The sequence below is a fragment of the Aspergillus puulaauensis genome, chromosome 7, assembly GCF_016861865.1.
Source record: "Aspergillus puulaauensis MK2 DNA, chromosome 7, nearly complete sequence".
Taxonomy (NCBI): domain Eukaryota; kingdom Fungi; phylum Ascomycota; class Eurotiomycetes; order Eurotiales; family Aspergillaceae; genus Aspergillus; species Aspergillus puulaauensis.
In genome coordinates, this window is record NC_054863.1 from 2,499,962 (window position 1) to 2,519,671 (window position 19,710).

Genomic DNA, 19,710 nt, shown 5'->3' on the forward strand with positions numbered 1-19,710 from the left:
GTCCTGCCAGTGCTTCAATATATATATTAAGCCTCATATCTAAGCTGATAGTGTTAACCTATAGAGTGACCAATAAAAGCGAATTTTTATATATAATCACATCATGTATCAATATAATTTCATATATATAAATATATATTTTACAAGACAATAGATTATTCTGAATATTTCGAATTGGAAGATTATGATTATCACTGACAAAATGCGGCAGTCTTAAATGACATAGGTATCACCCCTTCCCATGAAAATGTACTAGAAAAGGTATCTACGCTAACCATAATCAAAAGGAAAAAGATACGTACTGGGGGTATGTACTGAACGAGTGAAAATGTACGGGCTGCCAAATCCCTATGGCATTTCCATGGGGTGGCACCGGTTACAGGAGAGCCAGCCACTTGCAATGGAGATGAGAAACGGAACCAAACCAACTGAGTCCAACTCCGTCCGACGTACATCCAACATAGGAAAGCGAAATTGCAGGGAAATTGTTCGATTCGATTTGCATGCGTTATACCGACGGGCTTCCGCGGGGACTGCCCCCGGGTTTCTTAACTAGACCTGCAAAGAAGTTCGCTAGTGCCTGGTTGTGTGCTTTCTCGTCTCCTGGTGAGGAAACAGGATCCTTCCGTTGGGATCGATTGGCTTCTCGGTCCTACAGTTGGCGACGGATATTAGCATCCTTCTGCAATCAGTAAGATGGCCTCGATTGAGCTTACCTTTATCTTTTGGAGCATATCATCCGCATCGACCTGGATACCACCCATGTTGAACTGCACAGGCCCAATATGTTCGTTGACCCGGCTGTTATCTTCTAATGGAGACATTTCCAGTTGAGGCGCCTTCTTGGCTGCCCGATCCTTCTCATCCTCAATCTTCAACTGCTCCAAAACCTCCAGCTGCTTGGTGAGGAAGCCCTGCATATCAGTTGTATCAACCTCGATCTTGTTCCTGCCTTGTTGGCTTCCGGGGTACGCTATCGAGGTACTCCGCTTGGGGTCTTTGATGGTCTGCTCGTATATATTTACGGCGCTCGTCCCGTCGTCTTCTTCAGCGGTACCCTCCTCCTGGGCTTCGTCATTCCCGTTGGTAAGCGGCTCAGGTGGGTCTTGAATCTCGATAGACCAAGCGGTTGATATGCCCTCCAAATTGGATCCTTCTCGGATAACTCGAATCTTGGCCCATGAATCCCAATTCGTAGGTATTAAAATCTTGTCTCGTTCGATAAATTGGGCTTTGAGAGATAGTTTTTTGAGGAGTGAATGTATGCCGAGGGAGGAGTGCAGTACGCTGTGTAGGTTATTCGCCTGGAATGGCTTCGTGTATATGAGAGACGCGCCATCTGTAGTCAGTTAGAGGTGTTTTCAAGAGTTGTCTTGCTCGGGAACCGTACGTTTTACCAGTAATGTTCTCATGAATTGGTGAATGAAGTCAAATTCCTCCTCATGCCAACCATGTTCTCGCTCCAACTTCTCCATCTTGTCGGTCTATTCGAAGGCATGAACGTCAGCAATTTTCCTCCGCAACTAGGTCTTGAAGACTACGTACTCCTTGGCAAACCACACACAGGGGTACCCCCAGTCCTTCATCCCATTCTCCGGGGCCTATAACAACAGCCCCAGAGCTGGCTGCTTGTGACCCCGTTGAAGTGGTATCTATTCCCTTCTTCCGCTCCCTCCACTGTGTCATGTTCTCTTCCATCACGACTTTGGTTTCGTCATCGAGCGAGATAAGCACATGGCGTAAAAGGCGGACCCATTCTCTCAGTCGCCTAACCCACGTCCACGGATCGGACCAGTCAAGTAGGATAACGACAGAGGTTTCGGAAATGGACTGAGGCGTGAAAAGAGGTTTAAGGAGGGGAGCGAATGACAACGATGGCTCGGAGAGAAGGTATGCGGAAACACGCGCCAACGTATCTTGTAAAGAAGAAATAGTCTCAGCATCCAGTACCACTTCTAGCTGGCCGGAGGCCGAAGTTAGGGGACCCCGCCGCCTACTTACCTTCCTGGTCCGCATCCAACACGTCTAGATACGTGTATCCCAAGGCAAACTGATTGGCCACTGGAGGCAATTTACCCTTTCGTTTCTCATTCGATGTGCTAGAATCCGAAGTATCTGCGGAATATGCTTCCAAAAACTCTCTCTGGCTTTCGGGTGTACCTCCTAAAAGTCGTGGTAGGATTAGCAGCGACCCGCGGTGAAGCTCAGAAGGACTTGCGCACCTAATATCAGGAGGTTCTTCTCAGGTAATCGCTTGCCGGTCGCAGCGCTGTCTAGCATAGAAGACCAAATGTTCTTCTTTGGTCCATCTTTGCTGGATGGTCGACTGTTGTTTCCTGTGCTGGATCTTGTCCGCGGGTTTTGACTTGATGTAGACATTCTCTGTCCAAAACTGACCGCGCTCAGTCTGCACAGACCATTCCAAAGTACTTCTGGACGATGTATTCACGGCTCCAACGGATTTGACGCGTGGATCAAGGGTGGGAAGGTGGTGGGTGTCGGGGAAGAAGCGGAAGCGGAACAGGTCAGGGGACGTGTTTGAAGATTGAATGGCCTAATATTGCGGTGTTTGTAGATCGGCGTAAACGTAGAATTCTGGAGGGGTTGGGGGTTCGCAGCGTTACACAGTTCATAACATTGAAATCAAAATGCTCAGCATGGCGACAGCGTGGTTGTTGTTCTATGTCCTCTCTCCTGGATCCACAACACTCCTTCATCCCCAAATATCTCTTTTCGGAAAACAAATCACGTGATGCGATACCAGCGGATCGGACCAGCAGAAGCCTCGATTGGACTTCTTCCTTACCTGCAGACCTGCAAACAAGAGGTGCCATGAATAATATCCGCCAAGTTCAGGCTCTGAACAAGCGCGAGCTAGAGAATGCTATGTAAGTATCTCTTCCCCCATTGCGACTTTAATTGCCTTTTGCTTACATTGCCTAATTTTTAGTCCTCCCGAAGCTTCCTGGCACGCCGACTACCGCGACACAGCTTACATCTATATCGGTGGTCTTCCTTTCGATCTCTCCGAGGGTGATATTGTGACTATATTCTCGCAGTATGGCGAACCAGTACACATAAACCTAGTGCGCGACAAAGAGACAGGAAAGAGCCGAGGCTTTGCATTTCTCAAGTATGAAGATCAGCGCAGTACGGATCTCGCCGTCGACAACCTTGGTGGAGCGACTGTCCTCGGCAGGATGCTACGGGTGGATCATACGAGATACAAGAAGCGTGATGAAGAAGAGGATACGAACAACGTGGCCAAGTTAATGGGGGATACTGTTAACACAGAGGCCGACGACGACACGGATGATGAGAGAAGGAGGCGAAAGAGGAGGGGCCAAAGTGAAGATAGGGAACCGCCTAGACGCCAACTGCTGAAAGAAGAGATTGAATTACAGGAGCTAATACATAATCATGACGAGGAGGACCCCATGAAGGAATTTCTCATTGAGGAGAAGCGGGAAGAAGTGGCTCGAGCACTGGAGGCAAGGAAAGAAAAGGAAAAGTCCTCGCGGCGGCGAGATTCCAGCCGAGAGAGATCAAGTCGCCATTCCCGTCACCACCACCACCGTCGCCACAGACGTGATGAGGACCGCTCGCGGTCTAGGGAGAGGAGCAGCCGTGACCATAAAGAGCGATCTCGACGGGATAGGTCCCACAGGGACAGGTCTGCAGAGCGATCACGATCACCCGCATCCCGTCGGGAGCGGGATAGACATGATCGTCGTCGATAACTTGTTCCCAACCGCACGGATCAATTGAATGCGCTATCGTCGTTCTTGGGCTGGATCGCGGGTCATCAGACCAGATGCCAGCGAATTTCAGACGGTCAGCACCCGGTAGGTGCTGAACTGGATACTATTGCGGCCATTTTTGTCAAATGTCCGTATCATTGCCGAAAATTCGTGCCTGGTTGTGCCAGCACGAGGCAGCTTTACCAAATATGACTCTCGACGACTCCGCGTCGTCAGTTCGTTTGAACACCTGGTTTCAGAATACAATCTGAGGGATATCCTTTCAGCTTCCGCCTCCCAGAAATTTCTTCCAGCCTTCTCTAATGCAGTATCGCTTCCCCTCTTCGCCGTCACAGAGGGCGAACTTCTCCCACCTCCCGTCTTCACCGGCGCTCGCGACAAGTATGGTATTGTCATCGGACCAGCCTATTACACCTTTCATAGGTCGCCCTAATACACTGCCCAAAGGTGGTGCATATGTTGAGCCAGGGCCTTCTTCTCCCATTTCGAAATGCGCAGTTGCGAATGAATAAACATCAGAAAACATCCTCGGGAGTAGCGGTATCTTTCCAAGGATTCCCCACTTTTTATTCAACCGCTCCTCGTCTAATGATGATTGCTGCTGACTGTATGGGCCGTTGCGTGGATGTGGAAGGTCAAAGACGTGAAGGGTAGACTTGTCAGATGTCATGGCTAGTAGGTTATTTGACGGTGAGACGGCAAGTGAGAATACAACGGCGTGATCCATGCCCCGTCGTAGTTCGGTCATTTTCGCACAGTTGCTCGTCGCGAATATCCGTATCAAAGTGCCCTGGGGTGTTCAGTTAGCCAACAACCAATATTATATTGAAATAAACCGTAAATTTACCGCTTCGCTCGCTGTTGCAAGCACTTCTCCATCAGGGCTCATAGTCATGGCGCGTAGTGGGGTACTGTGAGCAGGTATGATGCTGACATTCCCCGTTTCAATTTCGACAATTTGGACCTGTCCTGGGGACCGTCCTGGAAAGGCCAGCAGCTTCTGACCTAAGCATGCCAGCCCCAAGGGGTTATCTGTTGTCTCGAAAACCGAGAGCTTCTTGGGCGGGGTAGAGAAGGCGAATGTATGAATGGTATTGAGCAAGGCGACGACAATACGTGACTTTGATAGCTGGACGCCGAGGACGGATGTGCTGAACTCCAGAGTGATGACGGCTTTCTGCTTCGCATCATCCCAGATAACCAGCTGCAGTACTTTTGTTAGTAGAGGTACTGGGGCCCAATTACAGGGTCAGCGCACCTTATTTTGCGGAAACTTTGGTCGTTTCCCGCCGCCGACGAGGGCGAGGTAGTTTGATTTACCGAGCATGACAGCGAGAGCTATACCGGCACCGAAATCTATGGACGGTCAGAGATGGTGGCATACCGGGATGAAGGGTAACTGCGACAAAGCACATACTTCTAGACACCTTGAGATCGCATGGGTTGGCGTTGAGGACTTTCATGGGTCAGCAGTGATTTCTCCCGCGCATGAGATATATTTAATAGCTTGACTAACCGCAGAACCCAGTATCCAAGCCGACAGAGAAGCAAGAGTTATCGGTATTGAAGGTCACCGATCGGGAGTGTGGGCCCTTAGATTCATCAATAAGCTGTCGCGTATCCATCCCGGCGGCCAGGAATGCAGATTATCGAGATCGATAGAGCTTGACGTCGGATGTAGGAAAGATAGGAAGCTCAAGGGAGCTCATGGGTTGGGAAGATCAACCGTTCCGCTGACCTTATTTGGACTTGTCGTCCACGGGTCCACTGCTGCGACTCACTCCCAACTAAACCGATTATGGAATCATTGATTTGCAATATACCGCCGAACAGTCCTCCAGAGTAAAACCCTTTGAGCCGGCGATACTGCCGGATATTCTTTGCTGTATAAATGAGTCGGTTTTAGCGAACCTGGTTGTCTGAGCATTTGATCCTCTGTGGTGTCTGTATGACGTCACGTGAGTAATCGGCTGTTTTTGGGCTTTCTGTACCTAGCATTGTTAACATACCTGCTTGGCTACCAAAGTCAGGATTCGCTGGATGCCTAGCCCAGGGAGTTGAGTCATGCCACTCCCGTAGACTTTATTTTGACTGATCTTTAAAAGAGGAATACCACAAAGTTCTTCACCAGACTTTTAACTTTAAATGCATCTCGGACCCCGTAAGATTCGAAATGAGATCTCTCGCATTTCTATACTACAAAATTATAGATATGTTTCTCGTGATAATCTGCAAGAGCAAGTTTAAAGTATACTCAAGCTTGACTGCAGCATGTAGATCGAGTGTATACTTCTGTGGCAAATTGTAGCCTCAGGCTGCGATTTGTGGTGGGTGACCCGCAAGGGCCCACGACCGCGGTCCCGCGGAGAGAGAGGGCATCATTTGGCTCCCCAAATTATTTACCCCTGAAAATAAGACCAAGTCCCGTTCGTAAAGGAGTTCGTGAGGAATTGATCAGCCAACTCAGCCTAAGAGACGCATCGAACACCTATGCATCTTATTAAAGGATTTTCTCTCTCCGCTTGTCATAAGAAATCAGTTGCCCCATTTTCGACGAGTCTGACATCAAAGGTCACGGTGGCTTGAGAGAGCTTGACGGAATCTTTGGATCTTCTCATTTCTGGCCAAGCTTCGCTGGGTCGTTCTCACCAATAGTTGAGGCACCAGAGCTCTTGATTTAGGCGCCAAACTCCTGAACTCGCCTCTCGTCTTTCGCAGTTTAATTAACACGCATGTAGCCATTTCTTTCTTTTTTTTATGTAGCACTGCTTGGATACACAGGTCTCGGATTGTGATCTTGAACATGTGTATTGGAGATACCAATAAATAATACGTAATACAGCGTCCAGTGGCAGAAATTCGGCTGTGATTGGTTTACTCCGAGCTCTGGAGAGAAAGGGGGAAACAGCTTGTGTACGAGGGGCGTATTGAATACCACGGCCGCATAGACTAAACCGCATTGGGGCACCTTCCCCCCTAAACTGCCAGGTCAGTCAAGTCCCTCTAACAACGGACGCTCTCTCTCGACCTCTCTCGACCTCTCTCTGCTGGTTCCAACTCGACTTCAGGAGTCCAGCAGTTCATTCCCTTCCTCATTTCTGCTCCTTCTCCGTCTCTCGTCCCTTTCACTCGCTATCCTCATTCTCTCCTCCATCAATTCACATTTCCGACCATCGTTCTCTTCTTTACTCGCCCTTCCCCTTTCTTGGCCCATCATGTCGTCTGCGTATAACCCGGTATGTGAACTTCCCCTTTCTGGCCTTGCGACCTCATAAGGACGATCCACCCCCAGTCCTTCGACTTTCCCTTCTCAATTGTTGACTGTTTTCAATTTAGGCTTCCGTTCGCACCCCCCTCCTCGTCCCTTTCCAATCGGCATGGCTGGCGGAAACTAACGTTCGTTGCGCCTCTCTTAGATCAAGCTCCGCCGGAAGAAGAATGTCAAGAAGGGTATTCAGTTCTGCCTGATGGTCTGCGGTGCCAGTGGAACCGGTGCGTGATTAATCTGAGAAAAAATAAAAGCATCACAATCGTTCCAGAGTTAACGGATCAATTCGCGGCAGGACGCACAACCTTTGTCAACACGCTTTGCGGGAAGCAGGTTCTGGAGGGCAAGGATGCGGATGACGCTGCCAATGCTCACATTGAGGAGGGCGTTCGCATCAAGCCGGTGACAGTTGGTATGGCCTTTCAGGATGAAGCCCGCCAAAGTTCAGGCTGATACGTTCTAATAGAACTCGAATTGGACGACGAGGGCACTCGGATCTCCCTCACCATCGTTGATACCCCGGGTTTTGGTGACCAGATTGACAATGAAGCCAGGCATGTGGTTACCGCCAAACTGAAAAAAAAAAGACGTGGCGTTAAACTAACCGTTTTATAGCTTTGGTGAGATTGTGGGATACCTAGAACGCCAATACGACGATATTCTTGCCGAGGAATCACGAATTAAGCGAAACCCCCGCTTCAGGGATAACCGTGTCCACGTCCTCCTGTACTTCATCACACCAACCGGCCACGGGCTCCGTGAGTTGGATATTGAATTGATGAAGCGTCTCTCCCCGCGTGTCAACGTTATCCCCGTTATCGGAAAGGCCGACTCGCTCACCCCTGCGGAACTCGCCGAGTCGAAAAAGCTCATCATGGAAGATATTGAGCACTACCGCATTCCTGTTTACAACTTCCCTTATGATATCGAGGAGGACGACGAGGACACCGTGGAGGAGAACGCCGAGCTCCGGGGACTGATGCCGTTTGCCATTGTTGGCTCGGATGACTTTGTGGAAATCGACAGCCGCAAAGTACGAGCTAGGCAGTACCCCTGGGGTGTTGTCGAGGTTGAGAACCCCCGACACTCAGACTTTTTGGCCATCCGAAGCGCTTTGCTCCACAGCCATCTTGCAGATCTGAAGGAGATTACCCACGACTTCCTATACGAAAACTACCGTACCGAGAAGCTTAGTAAGAGTGTTGACGGTGCTGTTACGTACGTATACATTTTAACGTTCCCTGTGTTGCAACAACTAACATCGTGAGTAGGAGCGGTGGCGATTCATCGATGAACCCCGAAGACCTGGCAACTCAATCCGTCCGCCTGAAGGAAGAACAACTCCGCCGCGAGGAAGAGAAGCTGCGCGAGATTGAGCTCAAGGTACAGCGTGAGATTGCTGAGAAACGTCAGGAACTGTTGGCTCGCGAGAGTCAACTGAGGGAGATCGAGGCGCGCATGGCCCGCGAGGCAAGCCAGGAGCAAAGCGCCAACGGCGAGCAGTAATCTTTTTTGAGATTAATTGTCCGCGGGCAACAGCCTGCGGAGTTTCACACCGTCTGTGCCTATGCTATGAAACTCGTGGCACAGCGGTTATAACTGTCTATGGGGATAATATTATTCGACTACTGTTACTTCACGTTAATAGCTTTCTTTGGAAGAGAAAGGAAGAGCCAATGCAACCAACATTCCGTGTCCTTCGATGACTGCTACCGTGTCCCGGTGGACGGACGTGGAGCCTGGCGGTGCTCTCCACTCCCTCGCAGCTTTCCTTGCCTTCTTTCATGTCTTTCTTAATTCGGCCGAAGAATCTTTTCGTTGTTTCACGCTCGAGGTCAAAGATAGCTTCTTTTTAATCGTTGACAGCTGTGGCTGGAGCACCTGCATAAATTCCACCCTTACCCTATTTTCTTTATACCTGCTTTTATCCATGACACCTGTCTCCAATCTCAGCAGCGCAGCAAGATTCCCTCTTTTGTCCTTTCATATTGCGTGCTCTCTTGTTGCTTATGTCTTAGTCCTCTATTATCCTGTCTTCTAGTTGAATAGTAGTATGAGGAAGAAAAGCATATCTCGACCACTTGAATTCATACTAACGGACTGTAGATTAAAATTAAGAAGACTAAAGGAGAGAAGAACTTTTGACAGACTACCTAGAAGCCACACACTACTGCAAACGCCTTGATCTGGACGACACCCTCATCGTCATTGCCATTCTCTTGCCCAGTTCCTCGCTTCTTTCGGACCTGTCTCTTGTGGTGTTCTCCCTTGTTGTCATCGTCCTTATCATCGTCATCCTCATCATCGTCATCCTCATCCTTACCATCGTCGTGGTCGTTAGACTTGTCCTTGTCATTCTTGTTGCTGTTATCATAATCCCCATGGTCATCGCCCTTGTGGTCATCATCATCATCATCATCATCATCCTCCTCCTCGTCGTCGTCTTTGTCATCGTCATCGTCATCGTCCTCATCATCTCTCTTAGGCAGAGCACAGGTCCCAGAACCTTGGCCACTACCACCGCCCCTTCTCACAACCCTCTTCTTCTTCCCATGTCCCTCATCATCATCATCGTCATCGTCATCGTCATCGTCATCATCGTCATCGTCATCATCGTCATCGCCATCGTCTTCACCGTCGTCATCCTCATCATCCTCACCCCCAAAAGTCCCAATCCTCGACCCATCAAAGCACCCCTCGCCCTCAAAGAAAACAACAGTGCAGCCCTGAACCTCCGCAATGAACGCCTGGCCGGCGATCGCGGCTCCACCGGTGCTCGAGCAGCTCAGGCTGTCGGTGCCGCTGAAGCTGAGGGGCTGGCTGGTGCATTGGGCGTCGCTGTAGAGCGAGAGACTCCAGCTATTTGCTCCGGTGAGGTCGTTGGAGCCAGAGCCGTAGCCGGAACTTGAGGAGCCGCCTAGACCAGAGGAGCCGCCTAGACCAGAGGAGCCGCCTAGACTAGAAGAGTCACCTAGGCCGGAAGAGCCACCTACTCCGGAAGAGCCACCTTGGTCGTAACCTTGGCCTTCACTCCATTGACCCTGGCCCTGAGCCTGGCCCTGAGTCTGGCCGCTGTAGCCTGGTGCGAGGGTGGCGATGGGGGATGCGATTGGCTGTCCCCAGCCCTGGCCCTGACCTTGTGTGTAGCCGTAGCCTGGTCTTGGGGCGGGAGAGGCACTTGCCTGCTGGGGGTGGAGGGAGAGAAGGATGACAAGGAGGATGATAGGAGGGATGGTGAGGAAATAAGAGGTATTGGTACTAGTTTTGGACAGCATGATTGTGCGAGTGTGCTATCTTTACTCCTTTCTGTTCGTTTTGTTGTTACCTGGAGAAACCGCGTGAGGAAGGGGGGGAAAGGTAGGGCTGTATGAAATGAAGTAAGAAGATTGTGTAGGTCGTAGTTGGAAAGAAAGAAAGCAATGGTCATTACTTATGTATCATCATCACTCATTATTTAAATTTTCCCTTTTGCTCTGGACGCGTATGCTTTCCAGCCAAGCAGATGTCAGGCCAGGACAGAGGTGGAAGTTACTTCCATAAACTTTCCAGACCACCCAATTCCGTTCAGGTTCAATTTCTTGCCCTATCAAAACGCTCCCCTAAGCATAATCCATTGGTGGTCCGTCGACTAGAAAATCCATGCCACCTAACTTAGATGTATCAACCAATGTAGAAAGATCTGGAAGAAGTTCTGCGTCGTTTAGTATGTTGGCCGGTATTTGCAGCTGTGACGGATCTTCCGCGCTTGGGAAAGCCTGGTTCTGATCGCTGGGGTTTGTGGTCTCTTGGAAGAAATCGAGGACTTCAGAGTATCTATACGTGTGCGTACACTCGTTAGTGTCTATCTTTATGTAGCTGACCAGCTACACATATATGAAACGTACATCATGATCTTCCACGTCTCCGTGGGCAGTTCAGCATCATTGAATGACCAGTCGAACTTTTTCTCTGCACAAGGTTCATCCGTTGGGTCGTGATATTGCGCCACGTATGGGTGTTTCAATGCCCGTTCTGCAGAAATGCGTTGCTCTGGGTCGAAGATCAGGAGGTTCTCAAGGAAGTTTATTGCTGGAAAAAGATTCTGTTAGTTGCGGACCTACAATCGCGCGAGATTTCCATTGTACATACCTTCATCTTCAGCTCCGGGAAAAACCTCTTTCAACGACCGTGGACTCTTTTTCGCCATGGACTTTACCATCCGACGAGTCTATTATGAATGTGTTAGCCCGAATCTGCTGAGCATTAAATGGAAGTTAAGTGGCGTACATTGGTCGTCGTGATCCGATCAACCACCTCATCCGGAGGGTTTCCTAACAAGTCCGTAATCAAATAGAACTGATTGATGTGATCCGTTCCCGGGAATAATGGCCTCCCCAGAAACATCTCGGCAACGATACAACCGACGCTCCACAGGTCAACCTTATGTCCGTATCGCTGCCAGGACAACATGATTTCCGGTGCGCGGTAGTACCTCGTCGACACGTAGCCCGTCATCTGCGGTTCCTGAAGACGGGCCAGCCCGAAGTCACAGATTTTCAGGTCGCAGTTTTCGTTTATAAGAATATTACCCGGTTTGAGGTCTCTATGAATCACACCTGCTGAGTGTATGTATTTTAACCCGCGCTGTAGTGAGACAAGAACAAGCGCAAGACGGAGCAGTACTGCGTCAGCCGCGGGACTCCAGCAAGGATATTAGTCGGAGGTGCAGTCGCAATAATCTATTTGCTTACCAGTATTTGGTATGAGAAGTACTGGATGAAAGTCCCCTCGAGTTGTCTTGAGCTGAGCAGGCGGTGCAGATCTGTTGGCAGGAGTTCTGTTACAAGGTATCTTTTAATTGTCAGTTGTTGCATAAGGAGACCGGGCTGCTATCCATACACGTCTTCCAGGGGCGATATGAATATGTCGCTCATGTTTATCAGCTGTTATCGAGTCAGCAGGGAGCCAACCGCCAGTCGCCTAGTAAAACTGGATCCGCACATTATCATGTCGCAGGTGCCTCAAGAGCTTCACCTCTCGGTACGTCCTCTTCGCAATTGAGGTGCTATCGAACGGCTTCATCATCTTCTTGATTGCAACCGCCTGCTCCGAAATCAAATCATAAGCAGAGCTAGCGGCTTTGTTAGTTCCTTACGCTGAGACGAGCAAGGGGAGGAGGCTATATGAAGCCATACCAGACAATGCCAGCAGCGCCGAGGCCGACGGGCTGTACGTTCGCATATCTACAATAGCAGTCAGCTCTTGCCGGGCCGTATATATCAACCGCGGGGTACTAAGTACCTGCTAGTGGTTTCAAAGGTGGTACCCAGTATTTCAGCACGCACGAACTCGGCCATTCTGACGTTAAGGCGGGGTAAAGATGGATGCGAGAGGGATATAGAGGGGGGAAAGAGAGGACTGCAAAAGGCGAGGGAGGAGACTTCTCTGTGAGGAGCGGGAGAGTGAAGTTGCAGGATTTGGCAGGCAGGACTTAGTGGCTCGTTCCAAGGTTGTGTTTATCCCAATGAATACACTGCAAGGCTGCGCTCTCATTGGCGGGCCGAGATGCCAGCACGGGCAGGAGTCAGGGACACCGAATTTTATGCAAATCGGTCTGTTTCCATCTCCGAATTCTGGTTTCAAATTCTGACATTTTCGATTATTTAAATCTGACTGGGCCCTCTCGCTGAGTTCTCCTCCACCTGAACCAGCCTGACCAGCTGCTCCAGGACCTCAAACCTCCCACTTTGCCGCACATCCGACACGCCATTCCCCCGCATGAGTTCCAGCAATTGGGCCTTGGTGAGCTCCAGCTGCAGGTCGGCGCTGTTCTCTTGTGCGTCCTTCAAATGTGCTTGACTATCGAGATACCGGCGGGTGAGCACCCCGTTACTGAGAATTAACCTCCACTTTTCCGCAATATCTGTCACATCCAGATCTATACTGAAGGAGGCCTCCGAGGCCTGCTCGCTATTCAACTGCACAGACAGGATCTCAAAGCACTGCTCGACGCTCAACTTCTCGCCTAGCGGTGTACGGCCGCCTGCCACCATTCCGGCTTTCTTATTTGTACGGAGCTCTTGTGCGGCTGTGAGGTAGAAATTGCGCCATGTTGCGTTTTCCGCACCAAAGCCAAGCTTTTCATATGCTGTTGCGAGGAGATCCCGTGCTCGCGAGTCGAGACTTTCTGGATCTGCCGCGGCTGCATGGGCAAGGAGGGTGGCAGCAAAGCGATGGTCTCCTCGAGTCATGAAGGTTTCTGCCTTGTCGCAAAGGCTGCCAACGCCGCCGAAGCACTCCACATACCGCTGCCCCTCTTCCCGCGGCGGGTACTGCCAGAGATGTTCGGGACGGCCGTCAAACCACGTCAAGTATCGCTGATAAATGCCCTGAACTGGTCAGCTTTACTTCGGTTGGTTTCCAGTGCCATCATACCTTGACATTATGGCTTAGAGAGCCATAGAACCCCCGGCAGTGCCAGGCAAGCTCAAGCGCAGGAGGCAGCTGCATCTTCTCTGCAATCTCTGTGCCCGTCATGCCCAGATTCATCATCCGCACCGTCTGGTCATGCATGTACCCATACAGATCACGCTGCTCTTCTAGCCTCGTCAAGAGCTCGCTCTGGCCCCAGGTCGGCCAGTTATGGCTGCCAAAGACCACATCCGAGTGGCGTCCGAACAAAACGATAGCCTCGTCCAAATACCCGGACCATGCTTTTGCATCGCGTACCTGCGCTCCCCGCAGTGTAACAATATTATGCATGCAATTTGTCGCTGTCTCAGGGATGCAGAAGGCCCGGAAATCCGGGAAGTGGAAATTGATTTCTGCTGGTGCTTCTGTCCCTGGCACCATCTGAAAGACGATCCTCACCCCATCAATGACATGCTCCTCGCCCGTTGTCTGGATGAGAAGATTGGGTGGAATAAGGCTCGTCGTCCCAACACTAGACCCCATCCCGAGTCCTGTCCCAATCTGCCCATTCGGGCTTCGAGGCAGGGCATTCCCGTACATGAAAGCCCCTCTCCTCCTCATCGCCGGCCCTGCCAGGATACTCTCACTCAGAATGGCTTCCATAAACCCTTCCGGTGCGATAATAGGTATATCCGTATCAGCGTCAATAACTCCACCTGCACCCATATAGTGATCCCCATGCGAATGCGAGTAAATCATCCCAGTAATCCTCTTCCCCTTCCCACGGTGCGCCTGGTACAACTCCATCCCAGCAGCCGCGCACTCGCATGAAACCAGCGGGTCAATAACAATGATCCCCTCCGTCCCCTCAACAATCGTCATATTGGACAGATCGTAGCCTCGAAGCTGGTAGATCCCAGGGCAGACCTCGTACAGCCCATGCTTGGAATTCAATTGGCCCTGCCGCCAGAGGTGGGGATGCGCGGAGGGAGGACATTCCCCTTGCATGAAGTCCCATGCATTGGGGTTCCAGACCTCGCGGCCGGAGGCGTGCTTGATGATCCCGGGGTTTAGGGCTGCGATGAAGCCGCGCTCTGCGGCCTCGTAGTCTCTTCTATCCGCGAATGAAGGGCCGGCCATTTTGGTTGCTGGAAGCTTACACCGTAGACGCAACTGCCAAGGTTGGGGAATGTGCGATGGCTTTAATGGGGCTTTATCCAGTGAAGCTATTCCCCTCGCCGGGTATCGGCACACCCGAACCGGCTGTCGGGGACATGGACAAGAGGCCGGCCGAAACAATACGCAGTCTCGTCTAGAATACGTACCAGAATTGCGTGATCGGGAGCACTTCGGGAGTGGGCCGGCTGCTACTCCAACTTTTTCTGGTTTGCCGACACCGGCCATACTGATGTATACTGTGTCTGATCCCTAAAGCTACTAGTACGGATACTGTTCACTCTACACAGACATTAACAATGGCAGACGAATGTTAGTCCTCCTATTTATCCAATAACCAACTTAGTTCCAAACCAATACATTTAGCATCCATCTCCACCCCCAAGACGCCCTCGGCTTCGACAGCGTTATTTAGCAAGGTTCCTGATAGGGTCTCCAAGATACTTACACCGTGAGTACCAGTATGAGACGATGTAGTACATCCCAGGAAATGAACCGGCTTCGAGAGCGCCTAGGAGCATGCGCAGTGAGATCAAGGATGCCCAGGATTAGACAAAACCGAAGCACTATTGATACGTCAATGCTGTAAACCAAAGTATTGCAAGAAGCAGTATAAGCGTCACAATCCCCCAGAGTAGAGTAATTGTCGACAAGAACGTTCGAGGCCCAATTTTACATCGGTGCTTGGCTTTCCCATACAGGTCAACCGATATACGAACAGACGTGGCTGGAGTTTATTGAAAAAGCCGTAGTACTAATGGTAAATGCATGAGATTAGCAACACTACTAGCCTGATATGACTACAGAGTTGAGATACTCCGTGTCTACCAATCATCTAAAAGGTTGATTTCCGGCTGCGCCTTGGGCTTCGCTTGCTTGCTACCATCTTGTGCACCAGGACTAGGCGTGTTCCAAGAAGTACCAGGAATGAGATCTTCCTCAGCATGCAATTCCAAGCTTGTCGAAAGGCTTTGCTGCTCGAGCTCCGCCATCTGATTTAGAATAGCATCGTGCTCTTTTGCACCACCTTTTGCATATGCTTGGTAGCCCTCAATGGCCGCCTGTTGCTCACTAACTCGCCTGTCTTCGATCCCGGCCACAACCCAACCACCTCCACCTCCGGCGACCTGGTTCTGCTCAAGGGCTTTGAGACGCTTGCTTTCTTCACAGTCACAGGAACACGTGTGGGCGGTTGCGCAAGGCACCCTGCAAATGTGCTTGCATGCCTTTCGTCGGTTGCAGGGTTCGTTGCATTGGATTTTGTCATGTGAAAAACTGTAGGGTGACTCCAGGGTTACCACGAATGGACTTATTTTGAGTCAAATATTGCGCTTACCTATGACATCGCATACTGCATCTGTGACCGCAGTCCAACGTCTCCCCGCATGCGAGTCCGCACCCACCGTTTGTCCTGCCCCAGTCGGCCGGATCTAGACCGCGTGTCAGTAGTCTGATTGCAACTGCCAAAGCTGAACCAACCTTGTACATATGTCCTGTTTTTGTGCTTTACGCATGTCAACGGGAGTCTATGGCTAATTTGTGGCTCCGGGCTCCTACTGCGTAGTATCGATTGGACTTGGTCCCATAGTTTATCGGTGGCGAGCATACCAGCATTGCCAAACATGTAAAAACCTCTGCGCGCTCGAGAAAGCGCGACACAGACTCGATTCACATTTGACAAGAACCCAATGCCCTGTCTTCCGTTCCTAACAAGAGAAAGGATCACAACTTCGTTTTCCTCTCCCTGGTAGGAATCGACAGTGACCACGTTAATGTATTGTCCTTGAAGATATGAATGGGTTTTCATTAACTTCAAGATCTTCTTTCGCTGTCCATTGTAGAATGTGAGTACCGTTATGTTTTTTACCGGAATGTCGTTCAGGACTAGATAGACGAAGAACTCCACCACCATCTGGGCCTCCTTCTCGTTGTACTTTGATGCCATGTCGTCGAAGCTCTCAGGCCAGTCGTGTGAGAAAAGATATGAGCGGATGTTCCCCATTCCTGGCACCTCTTCATACTTGGTTACTGACTGATGATCTTGCAGTGGCCCGTATATAGGTGTCAACAATTGACGGATTTCAGGTGCCATTCTTCGCTGGTGTCGAAGAGTAACATATTTCATCCCGTTCTTGACGAGACGCTCGAACATCGACACATCAAGGTAGAAAGGATCTCCTTCCAGGTCCTGGACCGAACAATGCCCACGAAGCTGTTGGTGGTCGCCCACGAGAATCAGTTGCTGGAGCGAATCTAAACATGCCGCGGCTATGGGACCTTCAATTGCCTCTGCCGCTTCTTCAATCAGGACAATTCGTGGTTTCAAACTTGAAACAAGTGCGCGATATTTGCTTAACCCCGTTGTAGTCATACCCAGGACTTTGACGTTTTGGAGAACGAGATGGTCCCTTTCCCATCCGCCAATCTGCATGTTCTTGGAATTTTCCGTATAGTCGGCCAAAAGTTGGCGAAATCTGGGCAGGACCTTTCTTTTCAGCCGGTTTCGAAGCTCGTTATAGACACATCCACGCTCTTTCACGGGGATTCTCCACATATCGTCGTAGTCGATGTATTTACAACGACCTGTCCCACCGGATTGTGAGTTACACTTCCCATAAAACCCTTCTCGAAGCTGTGTGAATGAGCCTCTGAGGGTTTCGAACTCCTCATCATCATTGATGCCCTGCTCTGCCTCGAGCTCCTTCAGTTGCTCATACTCGAGATCCACTTCATCCGCAGCAAAGCCAAAGTTCTCCAATATGTACTTTACTTCAAATTCGACTACCTGATCCCCGAGCCATGTCACCAACGGGTCAACATCATCATTCTCTTCGCCAGCGCTCACCCAGCGTTTGGCGCCTTTCTTGAGGGAGTCACATTGCTTCTCTGTCAAAAGACCATACTGTTGGAATACCGTGGATGGAAGAGGTAGGTCAGAACTTGCAACATTGAACGGCTGCAAAATTTCCGAGATGGCATTGAACAATCTTTTGCTGTTCTTATGGGTGTTCCCGAGGGTCCCACTACCAATATTTGGTGTAGGTTCGTCACGTCGAACGGCGAATAGCATGCGCTTCTTGATCTCTGGGTCGCTGCTCCTGCCACCCAGGCGGACATACTGTCTTTCGCAGCGAGAAACGAGTGTCAAAATTTGATCTAAAGCATGATTCGTTTGGGAGGCAATGATGATAGGTGGATCGTCTGATTTCATGTTGGCAAGCATTATGCGCAAAGCAATAACGGAGACATAAGTCTTTCCAGTCCCTGGAGGGCCCTGAATAATAGCTAGCTGCTTTGTGAGCATCTGCTCCAAGGCTCTCCATTGTGTTGCATCGAGGTCCCCTGGTGGTGATTGAGGCCAGTTTTCTAGGATGGCAACCTTTCCCTCCTGGTCTGGATTGTTGATGATTGAGTTTATCTCAACAACAGGCTTGTCTTTCACGTATTGGGGTGCAGCGGTCTCGGGGTTTAGGAAACAGATATGCTCTGAAAGCGGGAAACTGCGTTTTTGTCAGCTCGTTATAATGAATAATACAGCTTGCTTAACTCACTTTTCTCGACTTAACTTCTGGAGAGCCGTCATGGTGTGTCTGGACGCCTCATAATACCCCTGCTTTGCCTCTATCATAATCCACTCCAGTTGAGGGTCAAAGTCCGCATCTGCCGGGTCTGCGAAGAACAGATCAACCTCGGGTGGGCATAACTTCACGCCGTCCAAAGGTCTAGCTGCGACAATTGCAATAACACACTTTGTTTGGAAGGCATCATCAATTGGAGATAGTGCAACGATCGAGCCACTGACCAAACGTTTCGAGTACTCCCAAGCGATGTTCCTGCGTGCCCTATTCGTAGAAAATTGGACTTTGAAACCTAACCCCCGCCGAGCAAAAGTCAAGCCTATAACATAAACCTAGTTACAGGGTATTTATCAGTGACTGTGAGGCATATTAGAGGGGCTTGCAGGGAAAAGCCGACCTTTTCATACACAGAGAGGCCTTTGTTGTCATCCATATCGGGATCATTTCGGAAGATCGCCACAGCGTCTCGCAGGGGAGCAACTGCTTCTTCTCGAAGAAGCTCATAATGAGCCTTTAGATACTGTTCTTTTGATCCCCAAGGCCCTTCGATCTGATTTGGCGCAAGGTCCACGAAATCCTCGTCCGTTTCTGAGAGCTCAAGGATCTCATCGGAGGAAGGAATCTCTGGTTTCGAAAGCCATGGATTCGCGGCTAAGTAATCTGGATCTTGTGTGATATTATGGGTATAATAATTGCCAATGTCTTTGCTCACGTATGCAGCAGTGCGTGAAGCAAGAGTCGTCTGCTTCAACTTCTCAACCAAGTGAGAATTGAGTTCGCTGTCTGAGCCCATGGTTGGGACGCAATGTTTGATGATACCAAAAGTGTTTTTCAGAATAGAAGAAAGGGGAATCAAAGATTGAGAAAGAAAACAGGCTCCAAGGCTGGGGGGGGGGTCTATTGGGGAGAACAAACGGAGGGAAGCAAACAAAACATGGGTGGGAAGAGTGGGTTTGTCGCCATCCTCTTTGGCTTCACCTGTTATAACCTATTGTTATTCTCTGTTCTATCTGGATTTCTCTTTTTAAATTTGCACTTCAGGTTTGACGTTCACTAAAAATCGCTCTTCCTTCACTACATGCCCAGAGGCTGAAGCGTTGTGATGGACACATGCAAGTTATCTTCAAGAGTTTCCAGGAAGACCATAATGTTTATTATTAAAATTGTATTACTAAGTACCTATATTATAGTTATAGTTTTTTATTCTTTTACTAATCATATCTTTTCTTCACCCAATCCTCACTTTCAATGGTGAAGATGGATTCATTGAATTTGAGTGTCTATACAGTCCAAGCTAACTCATTTCGGGAATTTAATTCCCCAGGCATCAATGTGGGCTGGAAACGTGACTGACGTCGGAACAATAAATGCGATCAATCCAACTCGAATTGCGACCGAATTCCCTGCGCTCTAAGATCGGACACTCTCTGAATACCATATTAACAGTCTTTTCAGTCATATATCTCAGCGATCTATACTACCTGCCCATACGCGCGGCTGCCACACAGCTTTGGGGCCATGAGGCTCTGATCTCCGT

At 49.8% G+C, this 19,710-nt stretch overlaps 10 protein-coding genes across 10 annotated transcripts; 3 read left to right on the forward strand and 7 right to left on the reverse strand.

Moving 5' to 3' along the window:
- Positions 1-508: 508 nt before the first annotated feature.
- On the reverse strand, positions 509-2,379 carry APUU_70949A (dynein family protein; the record flags this gene model as incomplete). Its single annotated transcript, XM_041695878.1, has 6 exons — positions 509-652; positions 717-1,339; positions 1,391-1,484; positions 1,546-1,916; positions 2,002-2,163; positions 2,223-2,379. The coding sequence occupies 6 exons, from the start codon at positions 2,377-2,379 to the stop codon at positions 509-511; spliced, it is 1,551 nt and encodes a 516-aa protein (XP_041561565.1).
- A 453-nt stretch (positions 2,380-2,832) lies between these two features.
- On the forward strand, positions 2,833-3,740 carry APUU_70950S (uncharacterized protein; the record flags this gene model as incomplete). Its single annotated transcript, XM_041695881.1, has 2 exons — positions 2,833-2,888; positions 2,951-3,740. 2 exons carry the CDS (start codon positions 2,833-2,835, stop codon positions 3,738-3,740), a joined length of 846 nt encoding a protein of 281 aa, XP_041561566.1.
- Positions 3,741-4,023: 283 nt separating this feature from the next.
- Positions 4,024-5,386, reverse strand: HSV2 (phosphatidylinositol-3,5-bisphosphate binding protein HSV2; the record flags this gene model as incomplete). Its single annotated transcript, XM_041695882.1, has 5 exons — positions 4,024-4,551; positions 4,609-4,965; positions 5,020-5,117; positions 5,179-5,217; positions 5,278-5,386. The coding sequence occupies 5 exons, from the start codon at positions 5,384-5,386 to the stop codon at positions 4,024-4,026; spliced, it is 1,131 nt and encodes a 376-aa protein (XP_041561567.1).
- Positions 5,387-6,976: 1,590 nt separating this feature from the next.
- aspA (putative septin AspA) lies at positions 6,977-8,535 on the forward strand (the record flags this gene model as incomplete). The annotated part of the gene is made up of 6 exons (XM_041695883.1): positions 6,977-6,997; positions 7,178-7,253; positions 7,325-7,441; positions 7,496-7,583; positions 7,645-8,247; positions 8,301-8,535. The coding sequence occupies 6 exons, from the start codon at positions 6,977-6,979 to the stop codon at positions 8,533-8,535; spliced, it is 1,140 nt and encodes a 379-aa protein (XP_041561568.1).
- A 196-nt stretch (positions 8,536-8,731) lies between these two features.
- Positions 8,732-9,070, forward strand: APUU_70953S (uncharacterized protein; the record flags this gene model as incomplete). Its single annotated transcript, XM_041695884.1, has 1 exon — positions 8,732-9,070. One exon carries the CDS (start codon positions 8,732-8,734, stop codon positions 9,068-9,070), a length of 339 nt encoding a protein of 112 aa, XP_041561569.1.
- Positions 9,071-9,182: 112 nt separating this feature from the next.
- Positions 9,183-10,304, reverse strand: APUU_70954A (uncharacterized protein; the record flags this gene model as incomplete). Its single annotated transcript, XM_041695885.1, has 1 exon — positions 9,183-10,304. The coding sequence occupies one exon, from the start codon at positions 10,302-10,304 to the stop codon at positions 9,183-9,185; it is 1,122 nt and encodes a 373-aa protein (XP_041561570.1).
- Positions 10,305-10,628: 324 nt separating this feature from the next.
- On the reverse strand, positions 10,629-11,942 carry mpkC (mitogen-activated protein kinase mpkC; the record flags this gene model as incomplete). Its single annotated transcript, XM_041695886.1, has 6 exons — positions 10,629-10,842; positions 10,914-11,097; positions 11,158-11,236; positions 11,296-11,652; positions 11,760-11,859; positions 11,908-11,942. The coding sequence occupies 6 exons, from the start codon at positions 11,940-11,942 to the stop codon at positions 10,629-10,631; spliced, it is 969 nt and encodes a 322-aa protein (XP_041561571.1).
- A 729-nt stretch (positions 11,943-12,671) lies between these two features.
- Positions 12,672-13,259, reverse strand: APUU_70956A (uncharacterized protein; the record flags this gene model as incomplete). The annotated part of the gene is made up of 1 exon (XM_041695887.1): positions 12,672-13,259. The coding sequence occupies one exon, from the start codon at positions 13,257-13,259 to the stop codon at positions 12,672-12,674; it is 588 nt and encodes a 195-aa protein (XP_041561572.1).
- A 178-nt stretch (positions 13,260-13,437) lies between these two features.
- Positions 13,438-14,559, reverse strand: APUU_70957A (alkyl/aryl-sulfatase; the record flags this gene model as incomplete). The annotated part of the gene is made up of 1 exon (XM_041695888.1): positions 13,438-14,559. One exon carries the CDS (start codon positions 14,557-14,559, stop codon positions 13,438-13,440), a length of 1,122 nt encoding a protein of 373 aa, XP_041561573.1.
- Positions 14,560-15,419: 860 nt separating this feature from the next.
- On the reverse strand, positions 15,420-18,966 carry APUU_70958A (putative DEAD box helicase involved in nonsense mediated decay; the record flags this gene model as incomplete). Its single annotated transcript, XM_041695889.1, has 5 exons — positions 15,420-15,870; positions 15,932-16,025; positions 16,075-18,095; positions 18,147-18,505; positions 18,571-18,966. 5 exons carry the CDS (start codon positions 18,964-18,966, stop codon positions 15,420-15,422), a joined length of 3,321 nt encoding a protein of 1,106 aa, XP_041561574.1.
- Positions 18,967-19,710: the final 744 nt, after the last annotated feature.